Here is a 24005-nt window from a genome sequence, read left to right on the forward strand (position 1 = left end):
GTAATCTCGTCCCCAGCGTCCTCTCCCCTGACCTCGGGCATGTGTTCATGTGTCTGACCCTCCAAACTTTTTTCTCATCGATGACAACTCCAATATCTTCACATTAGAACCGTTATAGAGGATTTATCAGACATATATAAAGACTAGAGACTTGCTCGGTACTTGTGGAAGATCCAGAAGGAGCTGTGAGGAGTTTGCAGAGATGTTTCGAATAGCAGGCGCAGGATCAGTCACCGCTGCACGACTGTCTGCAGCGTGCTGCAGGGTGGTCACCTCTAAGCAGTTCCAAGTTCACGGTCAGGCCCACTATTTTGTCACTGTCTCTAAAATCATCCTGATAACAGGAATATGATACTAAAACCTTGACATCGTTGCAATGGTGCATTGGATGAATCTGTGTGCTGTCCGCCATTATGAGGGGGGGGGGGGGGGCGTAGGATTCAAGAATAACGACCTTGGCCTCATTATAAAGGACATTAAAATTAGTGAACTTGATATGTCGTCAAAATATGGTGTTCAATATTTAATGTGTTGTAATGGATATCATTGCATTACAAAAACATTGTGTGGATTATGACTTATGTATATTGTGAGTGGATCACTTTGTGTATTATGTAACATTATGGCAAATATTACACAAGATCGTCTTCCATCATACTCTGGAAAACAAAGGCCGTTTACCAGAATATGGAGTTTGATTGGCAAACCATGTGATTTGTTTGATTTGTCTGCAAGTCATCTGATCATACTGATTGGAGGTGTGGCAATTTTACCTTCATATGACCTTTGACCTTAAACACCTGTCCAGTCCTACATTCGTATATCACTGTTATTTCTATAGGCTAGTTGGGAAATCATGAAGTATGCAGTTCGTTGAGGAGAGTCTTTTTATACTGTTTTTATGCTTTAGATCCTTGAGAAAGACGAACAAAGTAGAAACAGGTTGAATTTCAGAGTCTCTGCCATCATTGCTCCATACCTTATCGATATGTCTTCATGGTTACGATTGTTAATGAAAAAGAACTTGCTGTCCGAGTTGTCCCCAGTATCTTTTGAAAAATCCTTTTTGCTTGAGTTTTGAGTTGTGTGTTTCTGCTGTTCTTCACAGGTGCCAGTCTGCATGTCTTGTCATCAGAAGCCTCCAGGAAGACCAGAAATGGCCCTGCTCACAGGACCCCTCCATCATGGCAGAGTGTGCGGGCTATGGCATCCGCAGGAGAGTCCCAGTCCAAGATTAACTATATCTTTTATGGGCTAGCTGTGTTATTTGGTGGTGGAGGCATTGTTTATGTGAGTATCTGGTGGACATGTATGTTTTCAGTCTACTTCTTGTTGAGTGAGATGTTGCGTGAATATTATTACTAAACCTTTTTTTTGGCAAAATGGTGATATGTAAGCTGGAGAAGAAAAGCTTTTGTTACGGTATTGTAAAAATATTCAAGTCAGTACTAGTGTGAAATTAAATGGTGTCTGTCTTCTCTTCTGTGGTCACTACATTTCCTCATTCCATACCCTGTATGCTGTCTAACAAACTTTAACACCTCCTTATACTAAAAAGTATGTAATGAACAAAGCAGAGAATTGAATAGCCTGATTAAATCTTGCTGGAGGGGCGCAGTTACAGATCATGGACAGCAGAGTTTGTGTTACACAGACTAAGACTTGAATACAATGATTATTGAATGATTCATAATCATACCTATTGTCACAGATCTTTGTGGGTGCTTTATCCATAGCTTTAGCCAGTGTTTGACAATCACTAATTCTTACCCTTCCCGTCTTCCCCAGTAGTGTTCCTTAACCAATCTTGGTTTCTTCTCTTGCATGTTCACCCCAGTGGTGGTCACGGAAGGTGAGGTAGTCCTTAGTACAGCTACTCAGCCTACTGTCTCGTGTTTCCTTGCTATATTATCTTTAAGTTATACCTTCAACATCAGTCCATCTCCATCCCATGCCTTAATTCTGAGTCTTGTACCACACTCAGTATAATATCAAAAGACTGTCTTCTGTTTGCAAACTGTCAGGCGATATTTTATTGGCAGCATTGCACATACCGGTACTGTATTTCAAATTTCCTGTACTGTACATATGGATATGGTACTTAACATGCATCAATATATACTGATGATGTGGTCTGATTCTGGGGCTTTGAAAGTTTTAACAGTCCTTCCAAATTAAGTTTCTTTTCAGCTTCTTTCTTAGGACTATTGTGGGCAAATTTCTATACTCTATATACTGTACTAGTGTTGTTTTGTGTTGTTTTGTGTTGTGCTGTGCTGTGCTGTGATACACTGTATGGTGTGAGTTTTTTTGTTGCAATTTCTGTTGTCCTGGATTGTTGCGTGTGACAGCTTATTCTCAGACTGAACTGAAATTCAGGACAGGTTTGGTGATTTCAAGATCTACAGTCATGTATTTGCCAACATCAACAGTTGATAGTACTCCTGATATACATGCACAGTTTGTTTTCACAAGGGAGTAAAATGTTATTAATCTGTTCTACAGTACATGCGAGAAACATCCAAAGATGGTAGTACGTTAAAGAAAGCTGCTGCACCTGCGGCAGCTGCAAGTAAGGAAGCCACAGAGCCAGTTGCTGAGACACCTGTCACAGAAACTACTAAATCTGGTACGTATCACACAACTAGTATAACATGAACTTAAACTGCTTTGTCAAAAATTGCATTAGTAGTGTGTATTGTAGAAATCTTATTGTCTATATTACCAGGTGTTCAGCTGACATACTTATGTTATACAAACTTTAGGAAAATTGCTGTCAATAGAGATTTGTTAGCTTTAGTAAGATGCTAAATTAATGAATGAAAATATATACATACTCAATTTTAATACATACATGTATTTGGAATCATCTCTCTACTGCTGCAGTAAAATTTAATTACTTCAATTACTGTCTACTATCTTGAGCATCCAAATGTTGATTTACATGTCTGTTTCTTTGATCATCCTTGTATGTACACATCATCATTCACTTGACACGTACAGTAGACCCACAATAGTCCATGTTTTCCTTAAACAAGCTGCCTTTGCTGCTGGTATACCAGTAGCTGTGTGTCAGGCAGCCGAGCAATCCTCGGGAATTGTAAACCAATATTCAGACGATCATACTCTTATGGATTTGGCAGGTATAACCTACATATATGCCCCCTTCTCTTCCCATCTTTCCTTACAGAATTACATTGTCAACATTATATAAACTAAACATTTCAGTTCCTTCCAGTTATACTACCATTGAAAGTCCTTTGTAGCACATTGCTATCATAATCATTATTATACATTGCTATAGTCGTTGGCTGTTTCAGTTCACTTTGCTTGAACATGGGCTGTGGCATTCTTTCCCTTTATATTGCACGAATGTCTTACTTTTCCCTTGTTTATGGCTATTTTTGTTTTATGCCATTCTGTCTGTCTAAGCTTTAATGCTACTTCACTTTATAAGTTGTACTTGTCCTTTTGCAAGTAGAAGCTCCACCTGCCCAGCCAGCAGCTGCAGAAGCACCTGCTGAAGCAGTGCCTGATGCTGAAAGTGAGTCATGGAATGATGGATGGAGAAAATAACCTGCATTATTTGCCCCTCCCCCTTCAGAGATACATACATTTTTGTATTTCCATGCTGATATGATTAGTAGCTTGCATGCCTATTGGATTGTACTAATCTCTAGCACAATTAGGTGCAAAATGGTTTTAAGGTTGTTGTTACTCTCATGTAGATACATGAAAGTACATGCATCTTAAATGTTGCTCCATGATACTAACATACATTTGCACTTAACCATGTGCATCTTTTAGCCTTGTTGTAGGGTGCAAGGAACTGTTGGCTTTACAAGATACTCATTTTGCATCTTCTCTTACCCTCTACAGGATAGTTTCTTACAAGGAAACGGTAATGAAGGTCAATGCATGCTACTAATGCTAATACATATTTGATAACCACTTTAATAACATTGAACTGAAGGTACCATGTGTGTTGTCTGTGTCTAGGCAAGAAACTGTTGGATGCCACACCTCAGTCCTACCCTGACTATGAGGTCATGCCTGAAATCCCGGGCCATGCCAAGTACTTGCTGATTGGAGGGGGGACAGCATCCTTTGCTGCCTTCAGAGCAATCAGGGCAAGTGATGCAAAGGCTCAGGTAAAACTTTTTCCATTGATATTGGGTGTGAAAAGATGGTATTGGAGTAGCAATTATACTCTCTCCCTGGCCATAACAAAAACACAGAAATGGCGTTAGGAGAGAGGATCAGATGGTATTTGACACATACGAAAGGAAGGATCAGGGGCAAAGCTACATGTAATTAATAAGGTCTGTGTCAAGGTGTTTGTGTCAAGTGCTAATGAGTAGAAGTGAACTGTATTGCTATTTTTGGTGGTGAAAAAATATACAAACACCAGCATTTACATATCTTTCAAAATGTTCAAGTAAATTTTGCAAGCTCTCTTGCCATCAGAACACAATGTACATCCTGGTCATTTCACCCTGCATGTTGTTAGTAAGACAATGAGCTTCCCTACCCTAGGAGTGATGGTAACATGCATGGTGCGAGTTTGCCTCAACAGAATAATCTCTTCACCTGTCAATCATGTTGGCAGGTCCTTGTAGTGACAGAGGAGGAGGAGCTTCCCTACATGAGGCCACCCCTGTCCAAGGAGCTGTGGTACAGCGATGAACCCAAACTGGTGGAGAAAATGAAATTCAAACAGTGGAATGGCAAGGAGAGAAGGTTGGGCCAATGCACCTTATGTACAAATAACGAAAACCAGTTTAGTGCAAAAATTAGTGCAATGGTGCAATTAAAGTTGTTTAAAATAATTCAAGAGTTGTATGTGTGACTTGTTTCAAATGTCTGAGTTTTGACAATCATATCTTCACCATTACAGCGTCTACTACAACCCACCATCCTTTTATGTGGAGCCTAAAGAGTTGGCCTACCAGGAAAATGGAGGAGTGGCTGTTGTCAAAGGAAGAAAGGTTAGGCATGCACTTGTTATATTCTTCTGACTGTTCGACATCCGCCGACCCCATCAAAAAGATAACTGAAGTTTAAACTCTTGATCCAACACTTTAAAAGACTCACCAAAACTTCCTCTTGTTGAGTTGACCCACTACTTTGAACATGTGACCCTCTAGAAATTCAACACCTGTAATAGGTCAAAGGTGCCTAGAAGTTTACATGTGAAAAACAGTGGGTCAGTCCAACCTGATGAAGACTGAATTAAGGTCAAAAATGTGTTTTCAAGAGTCTTTCAATGTTGTGTTTGACACACATTTTGCATTTGAAACACATATGCAGATGAGCTTTTATTTCAAGATATGAAGTTGTAAATAAATCTTAATTATTATATTCTTAAACAGGTTATGAAGCTGGACCCCCAGAAACAGGTGGCTGTGCTGGACAATGGGTGGGAAATCTTCTACGACAAAGTCCTGATTGCCACAGGCGGCAGACCTCGCAACATCCCGGTGTTTGAGAGGGCATCACAGGAAGTCAGGGACAGGGTCACTCTCTTCAGAGGAGTAAGTTACTGACATTGTACTGTCACTTTTTTTTAAAGATCGGTTGAAAGGCATTATAGATGCTAACCAGTTTACAGCATCAATAATGCCTATCAAAGTATGTGTAAAGTAAATACATGTAGTTAGTCCTGAAGACTGGCAGACTGGTAAAATCCACAATGCCACTTACAATGTACCTATTGATATCTGTAATGAACATGAAAAATATAGTGTGAAGCTAATGAAACTTTTGTATTATTGTAAGAAAACTATTTTTTAATGTTAAAAATGCAGTCAAATATATATGATGTGGAGGTACAAATGGATGATTTTGCCTTACTTACCCACGATCTGTTCACCAGATTAAGGATTTTAAAAGGCTGGACGAGGTTTCCAAGAATGCGAGCTCCATCGTGGTGGTGGGAGGGGGGTTCCTGGGGAGCGAGCTGACCTGTGCGCTGGGGAAGAGGAGTAGGGACTCCAGTCTCAAGGTCATCCAGATGTTCCCGGAGGCAGGTGTGTCAATTAGTCATTATGTTATGTAGTCAAACGTCCTTTCTTTGGATTCTTATAGTAGATGGAGAGATGATACATGGCAAGCAATGTGATTGTTGGTTGTTTCTGTTGCAGGAAATATGGGAAAAGTTCTCCCTGAGTACCTGAGCCAATGGACAACAGCAAAAGTCAGAGGAGGTAAGATCTTCTTGTACAGTTCATGTGCAGTAGAAAACACACCACTTGGCAGTCTTGGCTGGTAATGTTGAATTGGTCGTTCCTCCAGATTATGCAGGCCCCTTCTATACATTTGTTTTCTACCAGGAATAGATGTTTCAAAATTATTGAATAGCTAGTCTGTTGTGTTGGACTTTTTGTTGAAAAGAAAGAAGGATGAAAATATGTGATTTTTCAGAGGGTGCCACAGTGAAACCAGAAACATTTGTGAAGAGAGCCAGGTATAGTGATGGAAAAGTCATCCTCAAACTCAACACTGGAGAAGAGGTAACTTTGACAACTTACAGTATCTATCAAATGTCACTTACAAATATTGAAGTTTGCTATAGTTTTATGTTTAGATAGACAACGGAGTTGCTTATATCTTATAAGTGATGTCCATGGTAAAACATCTTAAAACACATCTTTGCAATCTATGGTAGGGATGATGTACATTGTAACATAATCAAGGTCATCTGCATTTACATGTAACCTCAAAGACAAAGCTGAAGTCCAAAACAATGAATTACTTTATCATTGCAATGAAGTATTGTATTCACTGAATGCTTTTTTGCTCTGCATTGTCTTTTCAGATCTCTACAGACCATGTAGTTGTGGCAGTAGGCCTGGAGCCCAACACAGAACTGGCCAAGGAATCAGGACTGGAAGTAGACGACACATACGGAGGCTTCAGAGTCAATGCTGAACTAGAGGCCAGATCTGACATCTGGGTGGTAAGATATGGTTGTTCACAATCACATCCTATTCCTTGTTAAGCTTTATTCTGTAATATGCCATTTTCTTTAGAATATTGCTGTGTATTAGTGTTCTTAGCAACAAGTACATGATAGTATTTTCTGTTTGTGTTCAGGCTGGCGATGCCTCATCTTTCTACGACATAAAGCTGGGTCGGCGGAGGGTGGAACACCACGATCATGCTGTCGTCAGTGGCCGACTGGCCGGGGAAAACATGACGGGCGCCAAGAAACCTTACTGGCATCAGTCCATGTTCTGGTGAGGAATAGATACATCCCAATACGTTCACTACATATACTTGTTATCTCAATGAAGGTTAGACATCCAGGTGATAAGATGCGCCAAAAAGTAGTTACTCAAGCAACTGGATATGATTTGGGACGTTTCAAATAGCATCCACTATCTTTTATCAGTGACACTGAATTGATCTGGGAGAAACTGATCTTTTATACCCTAGCTATATACTGGTTATCCTTCTGCCCTGTTCCCTATTTGGAATGTCTTACTTAGTAAAAAGATTACTTGAAACAAACAGTTTTGTTTAGAAAGCAATGTTTTTTATGTAAAAACAATGTGTGGCTCTCTTATAGATAGAAAATATAACAACGAAGCATATTTGACAGAATTCATTGCAGCTATTTTATTTTGTAACGGTTTTGAAAGAAAATGTTTGTGGTGTAAAATTATGATTCCTTTTTCCTACAGGTCTGACCTAGGACCAGATGTGGGGTATGAGGCCATCGGAATTGTGGATTCATCCCTGCCCACGGTGGCAGTCTTTGCCAAGGCAACAGAGAAGGACACCCCTAGGGCAGTAGTGGAGGAGACAGGAGAGAGTCTGAGATCCGTCACAGAGACTGAAGCTGTAAGTACTTCATCACTTGTGTTGTGTGGATGTTGTGTCATCGTTTAACAGTTTAGCAGAATGCCCAATGTGTATATATGTCTAAATCTTTGGAAGGGCAGCCTTCAATCTCCTGTTTTTCCTGCATAGACATCATCAAAAGATTAAGATGATTTTATGATACTAGTGACTATTGGATTCCCAAATAAAGTTCTTTCCAATCCTGTCTAATGTTCAGCAATACTGCCAATAGCTTTCATCTAGATAAAGATTCTATATATTTCCTAAACTTGCCATGGGTGGCTGTGTACAAATAGACAATCTCAGTTTCCTTGCCAATTCTCTTCCAGCTTATAAGTCTTATTTAAACAGTTTGCTGCTTTGAAGTTTTGCACAATACACCTTCTTCTCTTTGATGTGTCTGTGTGTTTAGCTGTCTATCTTTGGTTCTGCCATGCAACAGGCTGCTACATCTACTGTACCAGATCTAGAGGTTATGGTACTGACTCTCTTTGACTGTTTTTTTTAGCCTTATTTCCTCTGTCACGTCTTATTTTCATGTACATATACTAGTACTTCTGGGTGCCATCCTAGTTATTTTTCCACAGCTTCCATACTTAAGTACCTACCAATAATTGGTAATAAGCAGAAAGTATGAGGGCTGTGTAAAACTGACGACCCAGTTAATTTCTGTGTATTATATGTCTATATTTATTATACAATTTTTACTTGTTTAGAAAGTTTTTGTGATAAAGGTTAGTAGTACTAGTGCACAAGTCATATACTAGTATTTTGGATTTACATGCATTGTTTGATGTACACACAGGAAGCCACACTACCGGCCAAAGAGGTGAGAAAGAACACCATTAGTTGCTTTTGCCTCCTTCACAGTGGGCCATCAGCATTGCCAAGGACATAATCTCATTTCTATGCAGCAGCAGCAGCAGCAATACATTTAGCCATTTGGCATAAATAACCTTTGCTTTTTTTGTCTTTTGCTGCTAGGTTTCATGGGTGCAGTTGGTTGCTTTAATTTCTTCTGTCTAAGTAGTGCTAAGAAAGAGATACTTTTTCTACATTTACATGTACCTACCCGGTTGTCCATAGAGGTATCCTGCTACATCTATGTGCACTACTGGCCATGTCAACCCTTTGCTGCTGCCCCATATCTATCATTCTATTTGTCAATTTAGCACATGTTTATTTTCATTGTACTCTATTACAGTTATTATGATTTTAACTAAAATATATTGATACTATTTTAGACCTATTTTTGTTTTGTTTTGTTTTGCCGTGTCTTCCTTTCTAGTCTCCGCCCTCTGCTGAATCTGAAAAAGCACTAGCTGAACCTGCTTCTGAAACAGCTGCAGCACCTGCTTCTGAGACCCCTGAACCAGCTGCAGCACCTGTTGCAGAGGTCTCTGAGTCTCCAGCTGCAGCACTGGCCTCTGAAGCTCCTTCTGCCCCAGCTGAAATTCCTTCCTCTGAGCTGGCATCTGAGCCAGTTGCAGCACCTGCTTCTGAACCTGCTTCTGCAGCTGAAGCTCCTGCTGAAAAAGCTAAAGCTGGAGAGGTGGCAGAATTACCTCTTATTTTAAGATGCCCTGCTTTTGTACTCTTGATTTCAGTTGGCATATTCTTTTTGCGTTTTAAGCTTTCTTTGAATGATGATTCCTTTAATATGATTTCTTAGTTTTGCCTTTATTACTTTGTTTTTTCAGGAGGGTGTTGCAGCAGAGTCTGGTGAAACAACAGCTACCCCTGAAGTTGAGGTGCTTACATGTACACAAAAATTTGTCTTCCCACAGGCCTAGCCCCTTCCCTGCCGCCCCCCCCCCCCCCCGGGCCATTCCCATCATGCATGGCTTAAGTGCCCTGTGTACCTCTTCCTAATACATGTTTATCAAACCTTTTACTTTAAACCCTCTTTACCACACAGTATGATATTCATTTGTCCATCATTTTACTACCGGGTACTTTACCATGTTAGCTGCGCATCTCCATTAATCTCAAAGCAGGTCTAGGATCCGTGTTTTCACCTGTTTTTGTGGCATTTAGAGCATTTTCTACTTCTGTACCAGTTTATTCTATGCCGTCTCGTAGCATTCTGGATGTTAATGCCCTTGTGGCGAGTATCAAATACTTCCATTGCCAATCTTTCAGCTGCTAACTGAAGCTACATGTATCAACTTTATAACAATAGTCTAATCAAAGACATTATGTCTTTGGTCAAATGCAAACCATCTATTTACTGTTTTTAATTTAGAATAAATTGTAGTAATCACAATTTGAGAATGCATTACAACAATAGTTAAACTTGATAATTTGTGTAGTCTGTAAAGAAGCTAACATGAACACACTACTACCTACACATCCTATTTCCTTTTTTGTGTCTGTCTAAAGTCATAAGCTTTACGAGTCATTATTCAATACTGTCTTATTTTGTGGACTTTTGAACTCCATTTCTTCTTCTTGCTTCAAGTTGTATTTCTCATCTCACCATAAGGTTTGTTCTTTCCATCTTTGCCCACTACTTCCATTTCACAAGCTGTCATCTGCACAGACAACAGAGCCTTCTGAAGTGCCCTCCACTACTGATGTTGAGCCTTCAGCCTCTGAAAAGACTGAGGTGATTACAGAGATACCTGAAATCAGCAGTGCACAGAACCCTTCACATCCTAACCTACCCTTGAATACATTGCCAGAAAACCCTCAGTCTGAGGTGTCTGTAGATACATACCTTCCTTCAGACATAGAAGAACCTACCATTGGATTTTACTACGTACTGTCCAGCCCTGAGGATTCAGAGGGGGACTTGTTGGAGGATGTAGAAACTGGAGTGTCGTATGTTGTTGACACTTTGGCTACAGTTTTGCCAAACACTTACCCAACAACACCTGACGGGTTTCTAGAGTCACCTCAGTCTGATGAGGCAAGCCCTGCTGATGAGATAGGGAACCCCCAGTCTGAGATACAGGCTACCCACAAATCTGAGGTGGCTGTAGTGTTAAGTGTAGTCTGTACTGTTAGGGCACAATGTGTGTAGCCATAACTTCCAGAAGTAGCTCTGTCCAGTGATTAGCATTACTTTGTATGTTGTACTGACTGTGCTCTGTGTGTTTGCACTCACGCCAGGGAGTGAGGAAAACAAAGGTCTTTGACCTTGCAAACTATCCGTTTGCACTCTTCCCACATCCAGAGGTGATGACACTAGTGTACTTGTATACTACTTTGTGGTGTGCTCCTCTAGTTCTATCTGTCAATACGTGTACCTCACTTAGTTAGCTACATTTTGTACCTGCACACTTCCAAAGGTTCCAGAGTGCTTGGAGTATTGTTGTTTAGATCTGCTAGATGTGTTTACCTTGTGTCCCTTTTTCCCACAATTGTTCCCGCTTGCACACTTACTTACAAATGTAATCTTATTATATGTACATGCGTAACTTCTAAACTGTCACTCTAGCAGTAGTCTGTAGTATATTATCACTATATTTATCACTATACTGTACTTACCTTAGACCTATAATTTATCACTATATGCAAAATAGTGCATGTTTGTAGCATGCTGTTAAGTTCTCTTTCATTAAAGGCTGTATACAACTTCTAATGACCATAGAATCTCTGACATCTATGTTTCATCAGTACGTAGTTTCTATTTTGATTTCATACTCTTTTCACTATCTGACCAGAGTGCGACAGATGAAGCCCCAGCCCCAGATGTAGAGGCAGCTGCCAAGCTTGTTGCTGAAGTGGAGGCTGAGAACAGGGTCGCTCCCACACCCAAGGAGGACTATGGGAAGGGCGTAATCTTCTACCTGAGAGATGACGTCATCGTTGGCGTCGTGTTGTGGAACCTGTTCAACAGAATGCCCATTGCAAGAAAGGTGGGAATGTTTCCTTTCTCACCATTGCCAAGATTCTCATGCTTTTTGCACAGCATAAAAACTTAGTAGCAAATGAGAATCTTTTCTGTTATCAGCAATATATAATTATAACTGTCAGACTGCAATGGACCATGCAAGGCTTTTTTATGGATGTTAGTTTTACTGGATTCTCATTGACACTTGAATCTCTAATCTTGTAACAGGAATGTACTTATGCTAAGGATTGTTATTTCTTTCTTTTGTGACAGATTATCAAGGAGGGGAAACAGCATCAGGACCTAGCTGAGGTTGCCAAACTGTTTGATCTTCACGCAGATGAAGATTGATGCAGGGCCTAATTAATAGATCTCTTTCTCTTGGATGGTCGTGTATAATCTAAATCATGCTGATTAGATCTATGATATCACAAAATAACTGGGGTTAATAGAGACTTTGTTGCTACATTTTCCTGGGAGATGTACTTATATATAGTCTATTATCTTTAGATTCTGATGTAGATGTACCTTAAGACATGAATGGAAGGCAGAGCTGCTAACACAGAGTCTGAAGCTACTGGTATGAATTGTGTGTATTGGATTGTAATTTTGCTCATCCTTGACATTGTATACACGCAAGTGCTATTTGAGAATCTTCATCTATGCTATTTTTCCATTCTTCTTAAACCTGATACAAGAACCCAAGATTCTCCCATGGGTAGGATTTGTCACCTATACTTAATCCTCAACTACCTGTATCAATGCATGAGTCATTTGAGATCAATTGTCCATGTGTATTAAGGCTGATATCACTAAGAAATGATCACAATTAAACAGGTAGAAAGGACACTGTACTTGGGCATGGAGCAGGACTGAGGAAGACTTATAGTCAGGGTAAAAGATTTGTAACTGGGGTGAAAGTTGATTTAGCCATCAGAAGGGCTAACATGTCTTCTGGTTGAATTGTGTGTTTTCGATGGTAAACCCTGCTTCAAAACCGTACAGTGTGAAATTGGGAATTTGAGGAATAAGGTTGGTTTGAGAGAAGGTAGATGTGTCTGCTACAGGGGGTTTGAAGAAAGGCTAGAGTGTACGCTACATGAAACTATTGTCTTAAGAAAGACCAAAATCAGGGTCTGAAGAAAAACATAATACAGTAGAGTCGATTCCATATTACCGAGAGGGTGTTTCTTGCCTTTTGTTCCAACATTTTGGAAATCTTTGTAACAATCTAACTGTGATAAGTAACTGTTTAGAACTATTCATAACATCTATGTGACGTTCTAAATATTTCTATAGTATTCAAACATGTTAGAAACATTTCTAACATCAAATACATTATTTCTGTTAGTTTCTAAACTGTTCCAACATAGATGCATCATTTGTGATCACATGTTCGAACATGGAAACAATATGATGAAACTGGGTCAGTGGGCTGGGAAGAGGGCAATTCACACATCCCTGCCAAGTGCAGGACATTATGTCTGTCTGCCACCTTCTCACAAAAGACTCACCATTGTATACTAAAGAACATCTAAAAATACAAGAGCCAAACAAAGGACCAAGCTTAGCAGCTTTGTTTATGGGGTCAATAAAAGTTTTTATGGAGGGAAAAAATGACACAAAATGTTGGAACATGTTGGAACAGTAACAAAAACACATAGATGTTTGAAAATTGTTCTAAATAAAGAGATAATTGTATCATTACTTTCCCAAATGTTCCAACAAATATAAAAAGGTTCAAACATGTTTAAACTTTCATTTTGAAATGTTGGAACAATTTCGAACTTAAGTGACAGAAATGTTCTTTTACTCAAAATAGTTCAACCTTATTACAAATATTATTTCAAAACCATCTCGGTGACTTGGAATTGATTCTATGTAGATCAAGCCTTAAGAAAAGCCAATTTTACAATGTTTAGACCAAGGGTGGATAGAAAGTAGCAAGTGATTAAATTTTGTAAAATCGGAGTAAAATTTTATGAAATTTCTTTATTTACAACCAAGGAGTAACATAATAGTCAACATTTCGGTGACTGTATGTCACTTTCTTCAGGGCAATTATGACCGGTTCACTGTGGACTGCAGCTAGGTTTTATTGCCCTGGAAGTGACAGGTGGTCAGTGAACTTTGTCATTCAGTCATTTATCAACCTGATGAAACTTTTCACAGATGAAAAATACTTTTAAGTGTTCTTTGTGTGACCAAAAACTTCAATGTAAAAGTACAAAAAACAATGTAGTACAGGGGCTACAGTGGAATTACAGGTAAAGAAGGGGGGGGGGGACGGTAGGTTAAGACAAAACAATTGGAAATGGGATAGCTGAATGGGTGAATTAGGCCAGGAGACAGTTATTGCAAAGGGGATATATAGCTGTGGCATTAGGATGGTGGAGAAGTCTTCCAGTCCTGTCATGTGCAGCAAGAAGCTGAAGTGTCTTCAACAGTAGTTAAACTACTATTTGTCCTCCAACATGGATGGAGTATGTTTAGAACACATGCATCCTCTGATGTGTAGTTGTCATATAGAATATATTGTTTGAAGATTGCTGATTATAACAGTTTCTAATTCGATTGATCTCTTGCTGTGTTTTTTTGTCCAAACTATTTAAGTTAATTTTACTAAATCATATCCAAGACTAACCATATTGCACTACTAGCTACTTAAAAAAAACACACATCCTGCTTCACCTCACAGGGTTGGACAAATTTTCTAAAATTGACTTGTCCTATCGGGCAAGTACTTAAAAAATTTACTTGCCCGAACCAACTTTTCACTTGCCCGAAATCTAAATGACATTTTTCTATGTACATTCATGGCCTTCAATGGAATTTTTGTTATTGGCTCTATTTTCTGTTTTAATCAATGCTTTATGTCATGACTTTGAAAAGTAGCAAGTACATCAAAATCTCACTCAATGGAGAAAAGCTAACTTGTCCGATCGGGCAAGTGGGGAAGGACATGCACTTGCCCGATTGGCATTTTCACTTGCCCAGGACTATAGGGCTAGTGGACTTGTTTATCCCTGAGGGCTGAGGGTGACAAGATGTATGAAAGTAAAACTGGCAGGTTTTGATTAGTGAGAAGAGTCTATAGGACTAATTACATTCCTAACTGTTAACAGCCTTACCTCTCAAAGAAGCGAAAATCTATTTACTTTCTCTTTAATTCAAATCTTTATACCATTCAGCAGTTGGATCCAGATATGAAAAGGTGTGTGTACTGTTGTCTGGTACTCAATGCTGTTGTGTGGAATGATTACAACAGTTCTAAAGGTGTGCACACCAGCTGAAGGTCGCACTAAAAAAAGTAAAGCATTAAAAAAAGGCAAAGTAAAGCATTAAGAAAAAAATTAAAACATTTAAGAAATTGTACACGTTCAGCTGTAACAGTAGATCACTGCTTTTCTGAACTGTTGGAACCTGGTTTGTCCTTTGCCACATCTTTTTCATCTTCATTGTCTGTCCTCTCTGACTCTGAGGTATTTGTATCAGAATCATCATCTGAATCAAAATCATCTCCATCCAGGTCCTCAGAATCATCTTCTGATAACAAATCATCTGATTCCTCTGAGGAGTTTCCATTGTTTGCAGCTTCTCCATTTTCTGACTCTTCTTCGTTATTAGAGTCATCCTCTTCTTCAGACAAATCATCTTCAGTTGCCGGTTTGACCTCCAAATCCTTCCCAAAGTCTGCAAAGAAGTCTTCCTGGCCCGCTGTCTTCTTCAAGTTCTTTGGCTTGTTGTCCCTCTTTGCCTTCTTGGAGGCATCAATGGTTTCCTTCTCTAAATGTGCCACATGCCAAAATTTGATTTTCTGGTCATGAGAGCAGCTCGCTATCATTTCACTATTGGGGGTGATCCTGATTTGCTCAATGGGAAATTCCTCATGTTCTCCAACAACACCCATGAATCTGTTGGGAAGGATGTTCACGGCCCTAGCAAAGATAAAAACATAATTTTGGCTGTTAACAGATTGTTGTCTTTTGCCACATCTATTTTGTGTGGAAGAGAAAAGAAGAAACTGAAGTGAGCACGCAATAAAAGAAAAGTGTTTAGGTCACTAAAGAGCCACTCTTCTGCTGGTGGTGACAGAGGAAACAAATACTATGTAGTATGTACAGCATTCATTGTATGGGGTACATTTCCCTACCTCTTTTCCACAAGTGCAATGAATAGTGGACCATGGCTTAAAATCCCATCCTTTCAACTTTGGCCCTTCCCAGTTAAAGAAGCCAATCTGCACAGGAATGAACATGCAATTGATGTAACTGTCTCCTTCTAAAAGTCGTAAAAGACACCCAGGTGTTCTACTTTATGTCATTTATAAAGCATTCTCACATTTACTACAGGAAAAGCTAAAATAGAGAACAACTAAATCCTGGACCAGAATGAACGTACCTGATGACACCGTCCATAGACCCTGTGCAGACGATATTCTCGGTGACAGGTACAATACAGTCCACAGACATGGGGTGGCCAGGGAACCTGTCACTGATGTTCCCAAACTCCTCCCAGTTGAAGAAGTTGAGTGCTCCCTCCCCTGTGCCACAGATGACTTTGGTTCCATCCTAGTACGGAAATCATTCATGGGATGAAAATAGCACTTCAAAATGATGGGACACAAAAAAAATAAAACTGCAAATCTTAAAGTAAATTTGGAAAAATTTTGAAATGTGCTCTCGAATAGATCTATTATGACAAAAATATTCAACTAAAACTGGCATCTTGCTGTTTCTTGTCATGCTACTACAATACAACTACTAATAGTAACAGTTTCTACCAAAATTATAGATCATATTATCAAACCAGGTGTCCAGAACTACTTAAATTTTGGAAGCTGACTTATCTGAGTCCATACCTTCACTATGGCAACAGACAACATCTCATCCTCCATATTTTCTGACTGCATCACCATTTTTCTCCTCCTTATGTTGAAAGTTGTCATGGTGCCATCTCCACTGTAGCCAAGAACGCAGAACATGCAGATAAACAACCAAACAATAATCCTTTTTGCATACCCTCAAAGAAGAAAACTTAAAACATTATTATTACAGCTATATAACATTACATTTCATAAATTGATAACCAACTTTGCTTATCTGGTACACTTGATACTAAAAAAACCCTGGGCATTTTCCTAGGAAGTTAAATCAAACATCTGTAGATAAACAATCTTATATATCTTATGTATAGTAATTACTAATAGAACCATAACAGCACACCTTGTAGCCAAGAGAAAGCGTTTCTCCTCATCCACGGCCATGTCACTGATGAAGTCCTGATTCTCCTGAAGCTCCATGATGGGATGTCCCTTCCTCAGGTCCCACAGCTGGAGATGTGGATACAAGGTAGGAGATTCAAAAGGAAAAATCTTCAGCTTTAAAAAGGACATTTTCTACTTCAGCTTTGAAATATCAGGACTAAAATGTTGGTGTTGTGAATGAACATCAGATATTTATCATTATTCAGTGTGAGATTTTTGTTCGAGTTCAAAACACTATAAATTTATATGATTATATAATAGAAGCTTTTAAAAGAAAATACATTTCACCCTCCATCCATATATAGTCATCTATAACTGTTGCTGATTTGCATTTTCTTGCTCTTATTCTGTTCAAAACCATCAATGCACCGAAACATGCACACAAAGTCTGATATATGTAATTCTATAGTTTAACCAGTAGCCTGCTAAGGTAGCCATTAGACACTACAATTGTATTGGGTTAGGTATCAAGGAGAGGGTTAACAAAAAGATTAAACTGGCCGATGTACAAAGCAGTATTATGCAGCTCCTTTTTTTCTACAGACCTCTTGGCTTGAATAGACCTGTAACTGTAATACTATAGATTGGTACCAAAATGAGCTAACATATGTACACACCTTCACATTGCCATCATCATCTCCTGTTGCTAACAGCCTGTCACTGATGACCAGTTGACAGTACACAGGGCTTGGGTGGGCCTCGGAGAAACACTGGGAAACCTTCCCTGTCTCCACATCTACTACCTGCAGGGACTTGTCTTTAGAGGAGGTGATCAAACCTACAAGACAATAATACATACTTTATCAGGACAATAGCTCAGGCCTTAATAATGGAAAATATTCATATGTACATTGTAGCTTTATTAGTAATATCTACTCTCAAAATTGCATTAAGCATCATTAAGGCATTCAAGAATTCACCTTAACATTTTATTCAATCTAACCTATTTGAATGCTTGGTGTGGGTTGAATTAAGAAATATATTTGATTAAAAGATTTCAGATTTTTATCATGGCATGTTTTAATCACTGGGGAAGAAACCTGCAACTACAACACCATACAATATCTTGAGAACTGAATCAAATAAAATCATAGGAAACATTTTGATGCTATACTGACTGTTTCCATCCTTGGAGAAAGCCACTGCTCTGGTTGCCTTCTTGTGATGTTTGAAGGTCCTTACTAAGGTGTTAGCAGAAGATGCATAGGAGTGTCTGTGGTGAAACAACATGCATGTGACCAACTTGAAGGATTGGATATTGTCTCTTTGGCTTTCTTTTCTTATACATTCTTTAGTAAAGCAACTGTTATAACAGGAATACTCTAATCTTACACTTAACACAATTCCACAATACATGAATTTCCTGTAGTATAGATGAATACAAGCATATTGAGAGATGGCAATTAACCATAGAAGTGTAGAATAAATTTGTGTCTGTAAGTTGGCCATGGATCACTCTGTGACCGAGGTGAACAGACGATCCACCAAGGATTCCGCTTTAACGCAATCCTGACCTGATAGTTCAGGCTTTAGAATCATAATTCCACAACATTTGGAGGGTCAAACTTACAAGATGACGTCCCCAGTGATAATCCCTGCAGCAATGAGAGGTTTACTGGGGTGGAAGTTGATGTCCACCACCAGGTCTTCAAAGGTGATGTCAGGAGGGATGTGCACCTTGTCATCTTCACTCTCCTCCTGTGGTAATGGTGCAAGATACAACTTCAAGTTTTATAAATACATGTTATTATGAATATGCTACAGTGGTATACATTCTGCAGATACAAATTTTTATAACCTACATCTAGTCTGTGTTTACACAATCCCTTGCAGGCTGGGGTCAATGACCCCCTCCCCAACTGTACTGCCAGCTGCTAGAAGTGTGATTTTAGTCAGGCTTTAAATATACTGAGACAAAACCAGGAAAAGGAATTTGCAAAGACATCTTACGCTTGTTCACCTGGGGTGACCTTAGTCTATATATCCAACATCCAGGATACAACGTACATTAATTTTGTATTTAGGGATATCAAGTCGATGGAAGGGCATTTCCAAATTGGAAATAGTTTGAAATCCTTGCAATTGCATTATGCACATCATCAAGAAAAACTGTCCTTTGTATGTGAAACAGGTACACCCAAGGAGGTTAACCTCCTTGGTAAATGACATTGGATCAATCAGACACTTACCTTCCCTTCAGACATAATTAGGACAACACACAGAATCTACTAATTCTAAAACTGAATTCCTTTCACCACACTAACAAAGGTTGAGGCACTGAACCATGGCGATGTGATCTACTCTGCCTGTCCACACAACTAACATCTGCCTGTGCCTGTCCGCACATGTGGCTATTACAGATGCATAGGTCATAGGTCACAGGAAGAGCCCACACGGCAGTTGATCCTGTTTGCAAGCAGATCATTGTACACATACCAACAAGAGCATAAGGTGAGTGCTGTTGTAATGGATGTTTTGAAGGGGATAGTGATAAATACCAATTTTACTGTGTTCCAAGGGGTCTTAAGTCTCCATTCTCTTAAGATAATGATTCAGATTTTTAAAGGTTTTTAATTCATTTTTCATTTTTAGTTCTGAATGAAAACTTGAAGGTCATGCCACTGACATAGAATCATGATTTCTTTTTGTAAAGTAATTTGATCACACAGTCTTGATACATGTGGCAATTTCTAGCTGTGGTATTTGCCAGTTATCTACAAATGTGCCCATTCACTGGCACATATGTCATGCATGAATAAGCCACATGTGGCATATGGTGGCAATGGCTCAAAGATAATGGTAATATCTCACTGTGCCACAAAAATTAATCTGTTCCAGGCCACCAGAAATTGATCTCAGATGTTTACACATTATAGTATTTATAGTGTCAAGAAATAACAACAAAATATCAAGTTATGGTTGCAGGGTAAAAAAAGTCCTTCATTGAGTACTGTAAGTGGACTCTTCCCCACCTGGCCACTCCCTTATACACAGAGGAGGTTTCAACCTCCTTGACATAACGTTACCAACTGCCAATATTGAAAGAGTCTTTCAAGTTGTTTTTGCCAGTCAGTGGATGTGACAGCTCACTGTTTCCTTACAATTGTGACCTATTTATTTGGAAAATGCTCATGTGACTGATCATGTCACCAGATAGCTTTGAAACAAAAATACCATGATGGTAGAGCTGGTTGATGAATTGAGGCCTAGGAAAAAAAATGTTGTGTTTCCTGTTTCAGTCCTGAAAAAAGTAGGGTCGGTTGGTAGGGATTTATACCTTTTTTTTCTTGTTATTTCTTTAACGCTGGCCAAAACTCTAGTGTGACATACTACATTAAAGTTGAACATGAGGACACTAAGAGTCTTTCAATGGCAAACTTGAGCGTTGTGCATAATAGATACATTTATCATTCATTTCCTAGGTAGGTTAAAGGGAAACAGGAAACACAACATTTTTTTCCTAGGCCTGACTGAGCAGCACTGTTTGAGATTTTGAAGTCATAATCGCAGCATGAGCATTTTGTCAGGCCACTGAAAGCCGACTTTATAGATAGCGATCTGTACCTTTGTCATACAGTACCCTTAATTAGGTCGGCAAAATGTAGTTTTCCATAATTGAATTAGGATCGATATCTATTTGACTCCTGCACATGTAATATCACCTGATTTGGGGGACAGTCCTTATTTCTGGCACGATGCCAGAAATGTCATTTGGTTAAATATACTGGTATCTGGTACAGGCATGGTGTAGCACACATAGTAATCAATGCCCTTCCTTACTACCTGTCAATTAGGATGTAGAATTCTATAAATGGCTACAATTAAAATCTGCAGATAATTGAACTAATAACAGTTCAATGTATACCATGCCTAATCAAATTATACGGAAGTTGTTTTTAACATGGTGATGATATAATTATCATATACTTCAAAATTCAACGGTTTTTCTTTTTTCAAATATGTTTTTCTGTTATCAATCGTGACATTTTTAAGTTTAAATGATTTTATAACTGGAGGGGTAAAAAAATCTGGCACAGGATATGTCTACTAGAGACATCCTGGTGGCTTTTGCATATGAAAGGCTGAAGCCCTGAGCTCATTCATTTTTCAGACATGGAGAGTTTACGGTTGGACTCAGTGCTGCTGAGAGTGGACTTCAGATTATGGCACAAGATCACAGCTCTGTTACCCCTGGGCAGTTTTCTGTGTGCAGTGTTACTAGGCCTGTGGCTTCACTTTGAGTCAGCTACGGGAACACATTGTAAGGTGAGTACACTGTTGAGTTTAACAACTACAGTAAAGGGTTTTGCTTTGAAAAGAATAATTATTGGTAACCGTTGTATTTTCCAAGATGGATGTACAATGTATGACATGGCGTGTCATTGTGACATTCTGACACTGAGCCACAACATAATAAGACAATTAATCAATTAACCTCAGCTGCCTGTTAAGTCAGCCAAACGAACAAATTTATATTCTGGGTTAAGATTTTCAGTGTTAATATCTATCATCAAATCAGAAGGTTGATGCGTATTCCTAGAGAAAGTCAATGTAAAAATAAAATCATCTATCACATATTGGTCTATTTAACAACAGAATAGCATAGCACTTCTGTCAGTTTGTAATTGCTTCCTGTAACACAGTACTGTTCACATCAAGGGCTATCTGGCAACAAGCCACATAAAACCATGGATGTTGATGAAACTACAACTCTTGGCTTGGAATTTCAATCAATCAATCAATCTACCTTTATTGGAATCAGCAGGTATCACTGAATATTTCAGTTAGTGTGACATGTATTGACTGACAGGACCATCCTGTCAACAGTGAATATAAAAAAGTCTTATTGACAGGAAGCACAGGAATTCAATTACATCATACAATGTACCTTTGATTGCTAAGGGGATAGAGAAATCAACTTGCATGCCTGGCCTAGCATGCAGAAAGTCAGTGGTTCAGTCTCTGGCTACACATTATTTTTTAACAATGTTACATTTGCTATTTATTTATTCATTTATTTGTTCAGCTGTTTACAAACAGCCAGGGCTGCCCAACTAGCCGTAGGGCTAACCCTGTACATGTTCGCACATGTTTACACACGACGGGTTATACCGCCCCTTACGGGGTGACACACCCGTCCGGGTGAATGATGTAATTCACCATGTGGCTGATACGAGACAGAGGTCGCCAGGCCTCCATCCAGGTGATTTGAAGTGAATCACCAACTCCCGACAGAAGGATTTGCACCAATGCACACTGCACCATCGCATGTGTGAGGGTTCTTTAACGTGCATGGGGTGTGGCTCTTCCCCATACACGGGACCTCCATTTAACGTCCTATCCGAGGGACGGCCCTAGCCGAAGTTAGGTACTCATTTTCACCCGAGTAAAGTGAGGAAAGCCGTGTAAAGTGCCTTTCCCAAGGGCACAAGATCGGTGGCACGGCAGTCGGATTCGAACCCACAACCTCTCGGTTCCGAGGCAAATAAACTACCACTGTGCCACGCGGTCCCACTACATTTGCTATCATTTATTCATTCCATTATTCAACATAACTGGTATTGTAGTGACTGTAATGTTTTGCTCAGGAATGTAGATTAAATTTTGCAATAATATTTTACCAGATTATCCCTGGGGTTAGAGTAAGGATTGACAGGATCTGACAGGTGTTATCAAAGGAACATCCTGTAAAAATACCTGTCAATTAAGTGCCAAACATTTCTTGCCAAAAAAATTTCTCGGCAGGAATATCAAAATTGTCTGAATCTAAATATATGAAGCCATTGTCAATGCACTAGATGTGCACATTATCATATAATAGTAATACAACGTTAACATTACTAAGGAATGTGATGTTTAATAGAACTTGAAGCATCTGCAGCAGCATGTTGAGAATCATGACCTGAACATGAGATGAGCTTGTCAGAGAGCCAGCATCAAGATGTAATTCAAGCCCAACTTGGATCTAGGCCAGTGTGTGCCATGGCAGGATATTTTACTGGTCCATAGAGATATTAGATTGGGTTCCATAGTCTCGTAGTATATGCAAATTTCGAATCATGCTCTTGACAATGTAGTAGATTTCAATGCGTGTATATGGTAATGTTTTCATTCACTAATACATTGTATGATGTAAATAACGTTAATCATGATCAAACTATTAACTAATAATTTGTGTTTACAAGCAGACTTTTTACAGTCCAATAATCTACTCCATTACTACCATATTTACCCCGGAATTCTATTTCTAGCTTGTGAACATCATACAACAATGAACTATCCCCTATAACCTCATGAAAACTTGACATAAACATCCAAACACGTGAGAAAATTTACGTGAACTTACATGTACCTGCGCCATGTTGGATCCCAGATTTAGCTGTCTACGATTTCAGTGCCTGATATATCGGCTCTTATTAAAATGAACAAAATGCTATTCATACCATGTGCTAAATAACATATTGAAATATTTACCGTCAAACCCAAATATGATATGAATATAGTTCGGATGTTGATATTAGTCGGCCTTTTAAAAATATGACATCTATTTATCAGGCAGGAAAATATGTAAGCGAAGACACCTACAGATCTTTGAAATGCTGTTTACACCTGACGCTTCTGGAGACGTTAAGATATTTGCTATATTTCCTTAAAGATGGACCGTTTACCGTCGAAAGTCAGTCATGCCTCAAGTCTTATGAGGTTGAACTTTCGTCTGGTAGCAAAAGTAACGTGTGCTTTACCTTTGTTTTCCTTCGTATTCTGTGTTATTATCGCGTTGTTGATTCACTTCAAGAGTTCAACAGCAACGCACTGCAAGGTTTGTAACTGTTGTTCATGATAACTTATAACATGTACTTGTGTTCAACTTTGCATTTTTAAACTGGTCCGTATGACATTCAGTCAGCTTGACTTCGTAGAGTATAAATTTAAAACATAACGGTACAGCCTATTAAACTCTGTAATGTTATACAAAGCTATGCTGAGGAGATAACAAATTCACCTCCCGGGTTTGACAGAGACAGATAGGGTCTGCAGAGGAAAGGACTGAACATG

The 24005-nt window shown here is 39.0% G+C and overlaps 3 protein-coding genes across 22 annotated transcripts in view; 2 read left to right on the forward strand and 1 right to left on the reverse strand.

Moving 5' to 3' along the window:
- Nucleotides 1-49: 49 nt before the first annotated feature.
- On the forward strand, nucleotides 50-12559 carry LOC118420356 (apoptosis-inducing factor 1, mitochondrial-like). Of its 18 annotated transcripts, XM_035827132.1 has the most exons (22): nucleotides 50-296; nucleotides 1109-1290; nucleotides 1838-1852; nucleotides 2506-2629; nucleotides 3482-3544; nucleotides 4000-4151; nucleotides 4610-4740; nucleotides 4898-4988; nucleotides 5373-5534; nucleotides 5876-6029; nucleotides 6144-6206; nucleotides 6424-6512; nucleotides 6818-6958; nucleotides 7096-7238; nucleotides 7686-7845; nucleotides 8258-8323; nucleotides 8651-8674; nucleotides 9134-9397; nucleotides 9546-9596; nucleotides 10373-10453; nucleotides 11514-11708; nucleotides 11957-12559. In XM_035827132.1, exons 1-22 carry the CDS (start codon nucleotides 203-205, stop codon nucleotides 12032-12034), a joined length of 2523 nt encoding a protein of 840 aa, XP_035683025.1. In that variant the 5' UTR covers nucleotides 50-202; the 3' UTR covers nucleotides 12035-12559. The 18 variants fall into 18 exon arrangements, with proteins under 18 accessions (XP_035683025.1, XP_035683031.1, XP_035683034.1 ...); XM_035827138.1 differs by lacking the exon at nucleotides 10373-10453; XM_035827141.1 differs by lacking the exon at nucleotides 9134-9397.
- Nucleotides 12560-14832: 2273 nt separating this feature from the next.
- LOC118420359 (WD repeat-containing protein 55-like) lies at nucleotides 14833-23349 on the reverse strand. 2 transcript variants are annotated; one of them, XM_035827155.1, is made up of 8 exons: nucleotides 23296-23349; nucleotides 18520-18647; nucleotides 18068-18162; nucleotides 17567-17727; nucleotides 16909-17015; nucleotides 16545-16644; nucleotides 16085-16254; nucleotides 14833-15621 (listed from the first exon to the last, which is right to left on the reverse strand). In XM_035827155.1, the coding sequence occupies exons 1-8, from the start codon at nucleotides 23308-23310 to the stop codon at nucleotides 15081-15083; spliced, it is 1317 nt and encodes a 438-aa protein (XP_035683048.1). In that variant the 5' UTR covers nucleotides 23311-23349; the 3' UTR covers nucleotides 14833-15080. The 2 variants fall into 2 exon arrangements, with proteins under 2 accessions (XP_035683048.1, XP_035683047.1); XM_035827154.1 differs by lacking the exon at nucleotides 23296-23349 and adding an exon at nucleotides 19139-19313.
- Nucleotides 19332-24005, forward strand: part of LOC118420361 (post-GPI attachment to proteins factor 2-like) — an 8641-nt gene continuing 3967 nt past the window's right edge. Inside the window, exons 1-2 of one of the 2 annotated variants that reach the window (XM_035827158.1) lie at nucleotides 19332-19400; nucleotides 21061-21215. In XM_035827158.1, the coding sequence (XP_035683051.1) occupies nucleotides 21063-21215 (153 nt within the window). In that variant the 5' untranslated portion in view covers nucleotides 19332-19400; nucleotides 21061-21062. Of the gene's footprint in view, nucleotides 19401-21060; nucleotides 21216-23519; nucleotides 23770-24005 lie in introns of those variants that run through there. The other variant, XM_035827157.1, reaches the window with a different exon arrangement.

The sequence above is a fragment of the Branchiostoma floridae genome, chromosome 7 (assembly GCF_000003815.2).
Source record: "Branchiostoma floridae strain S238N-H82 chromosome 7, Bfl_VNyyK, whole genome shotgun sequence".
NCBI classification, from domain to species: domain Eukaryota; kingdom Metazoa; phylum Chordata; class Leptocardii; order Amphioxiformes; family Branchiostomatidae; genus Branchiostoma; species Branchiostoma floridae.

Coding starts and splice junctions, on each gene's coding strand:
- LOC118420356 (XM_035827132.1), top strand. CDS start 203: ATGTTTCGAATAGCAGGCGCAGGATCAGTCACCGCTGCACGACTGTCT. Junction 297..1,108: donor TAAGCAGTTCCAAGTTCACG/GTCAGGCCCACT, acceptor TGTTCTTCACAG/GTGCCAGTCTGCATGTCTTG. Junction 7,239..7,685: donor TGGCATCAGTCCATGTTCTG/GTGAGGAATAGA, acceptor TTTTTCCTACAG/GTCTGACCTAGGACCAGATG.
- LOC118420359 (XM_035827155.1), bottom strand. Junction 18,163..18,519: donor ATCACTGGGGACGTCATCTT/GTAAGTTTGACC, acceptor GTTTCACCACAG/ACACTCCTATGCATCTTCTG. Junction 16,255..16,544: donor TGTCTGTTGCCATAGTGAAG/GTATGGACTCAG, acceptor TTTCCGTACTAG/GATGGAACCAAAGTCATCTG.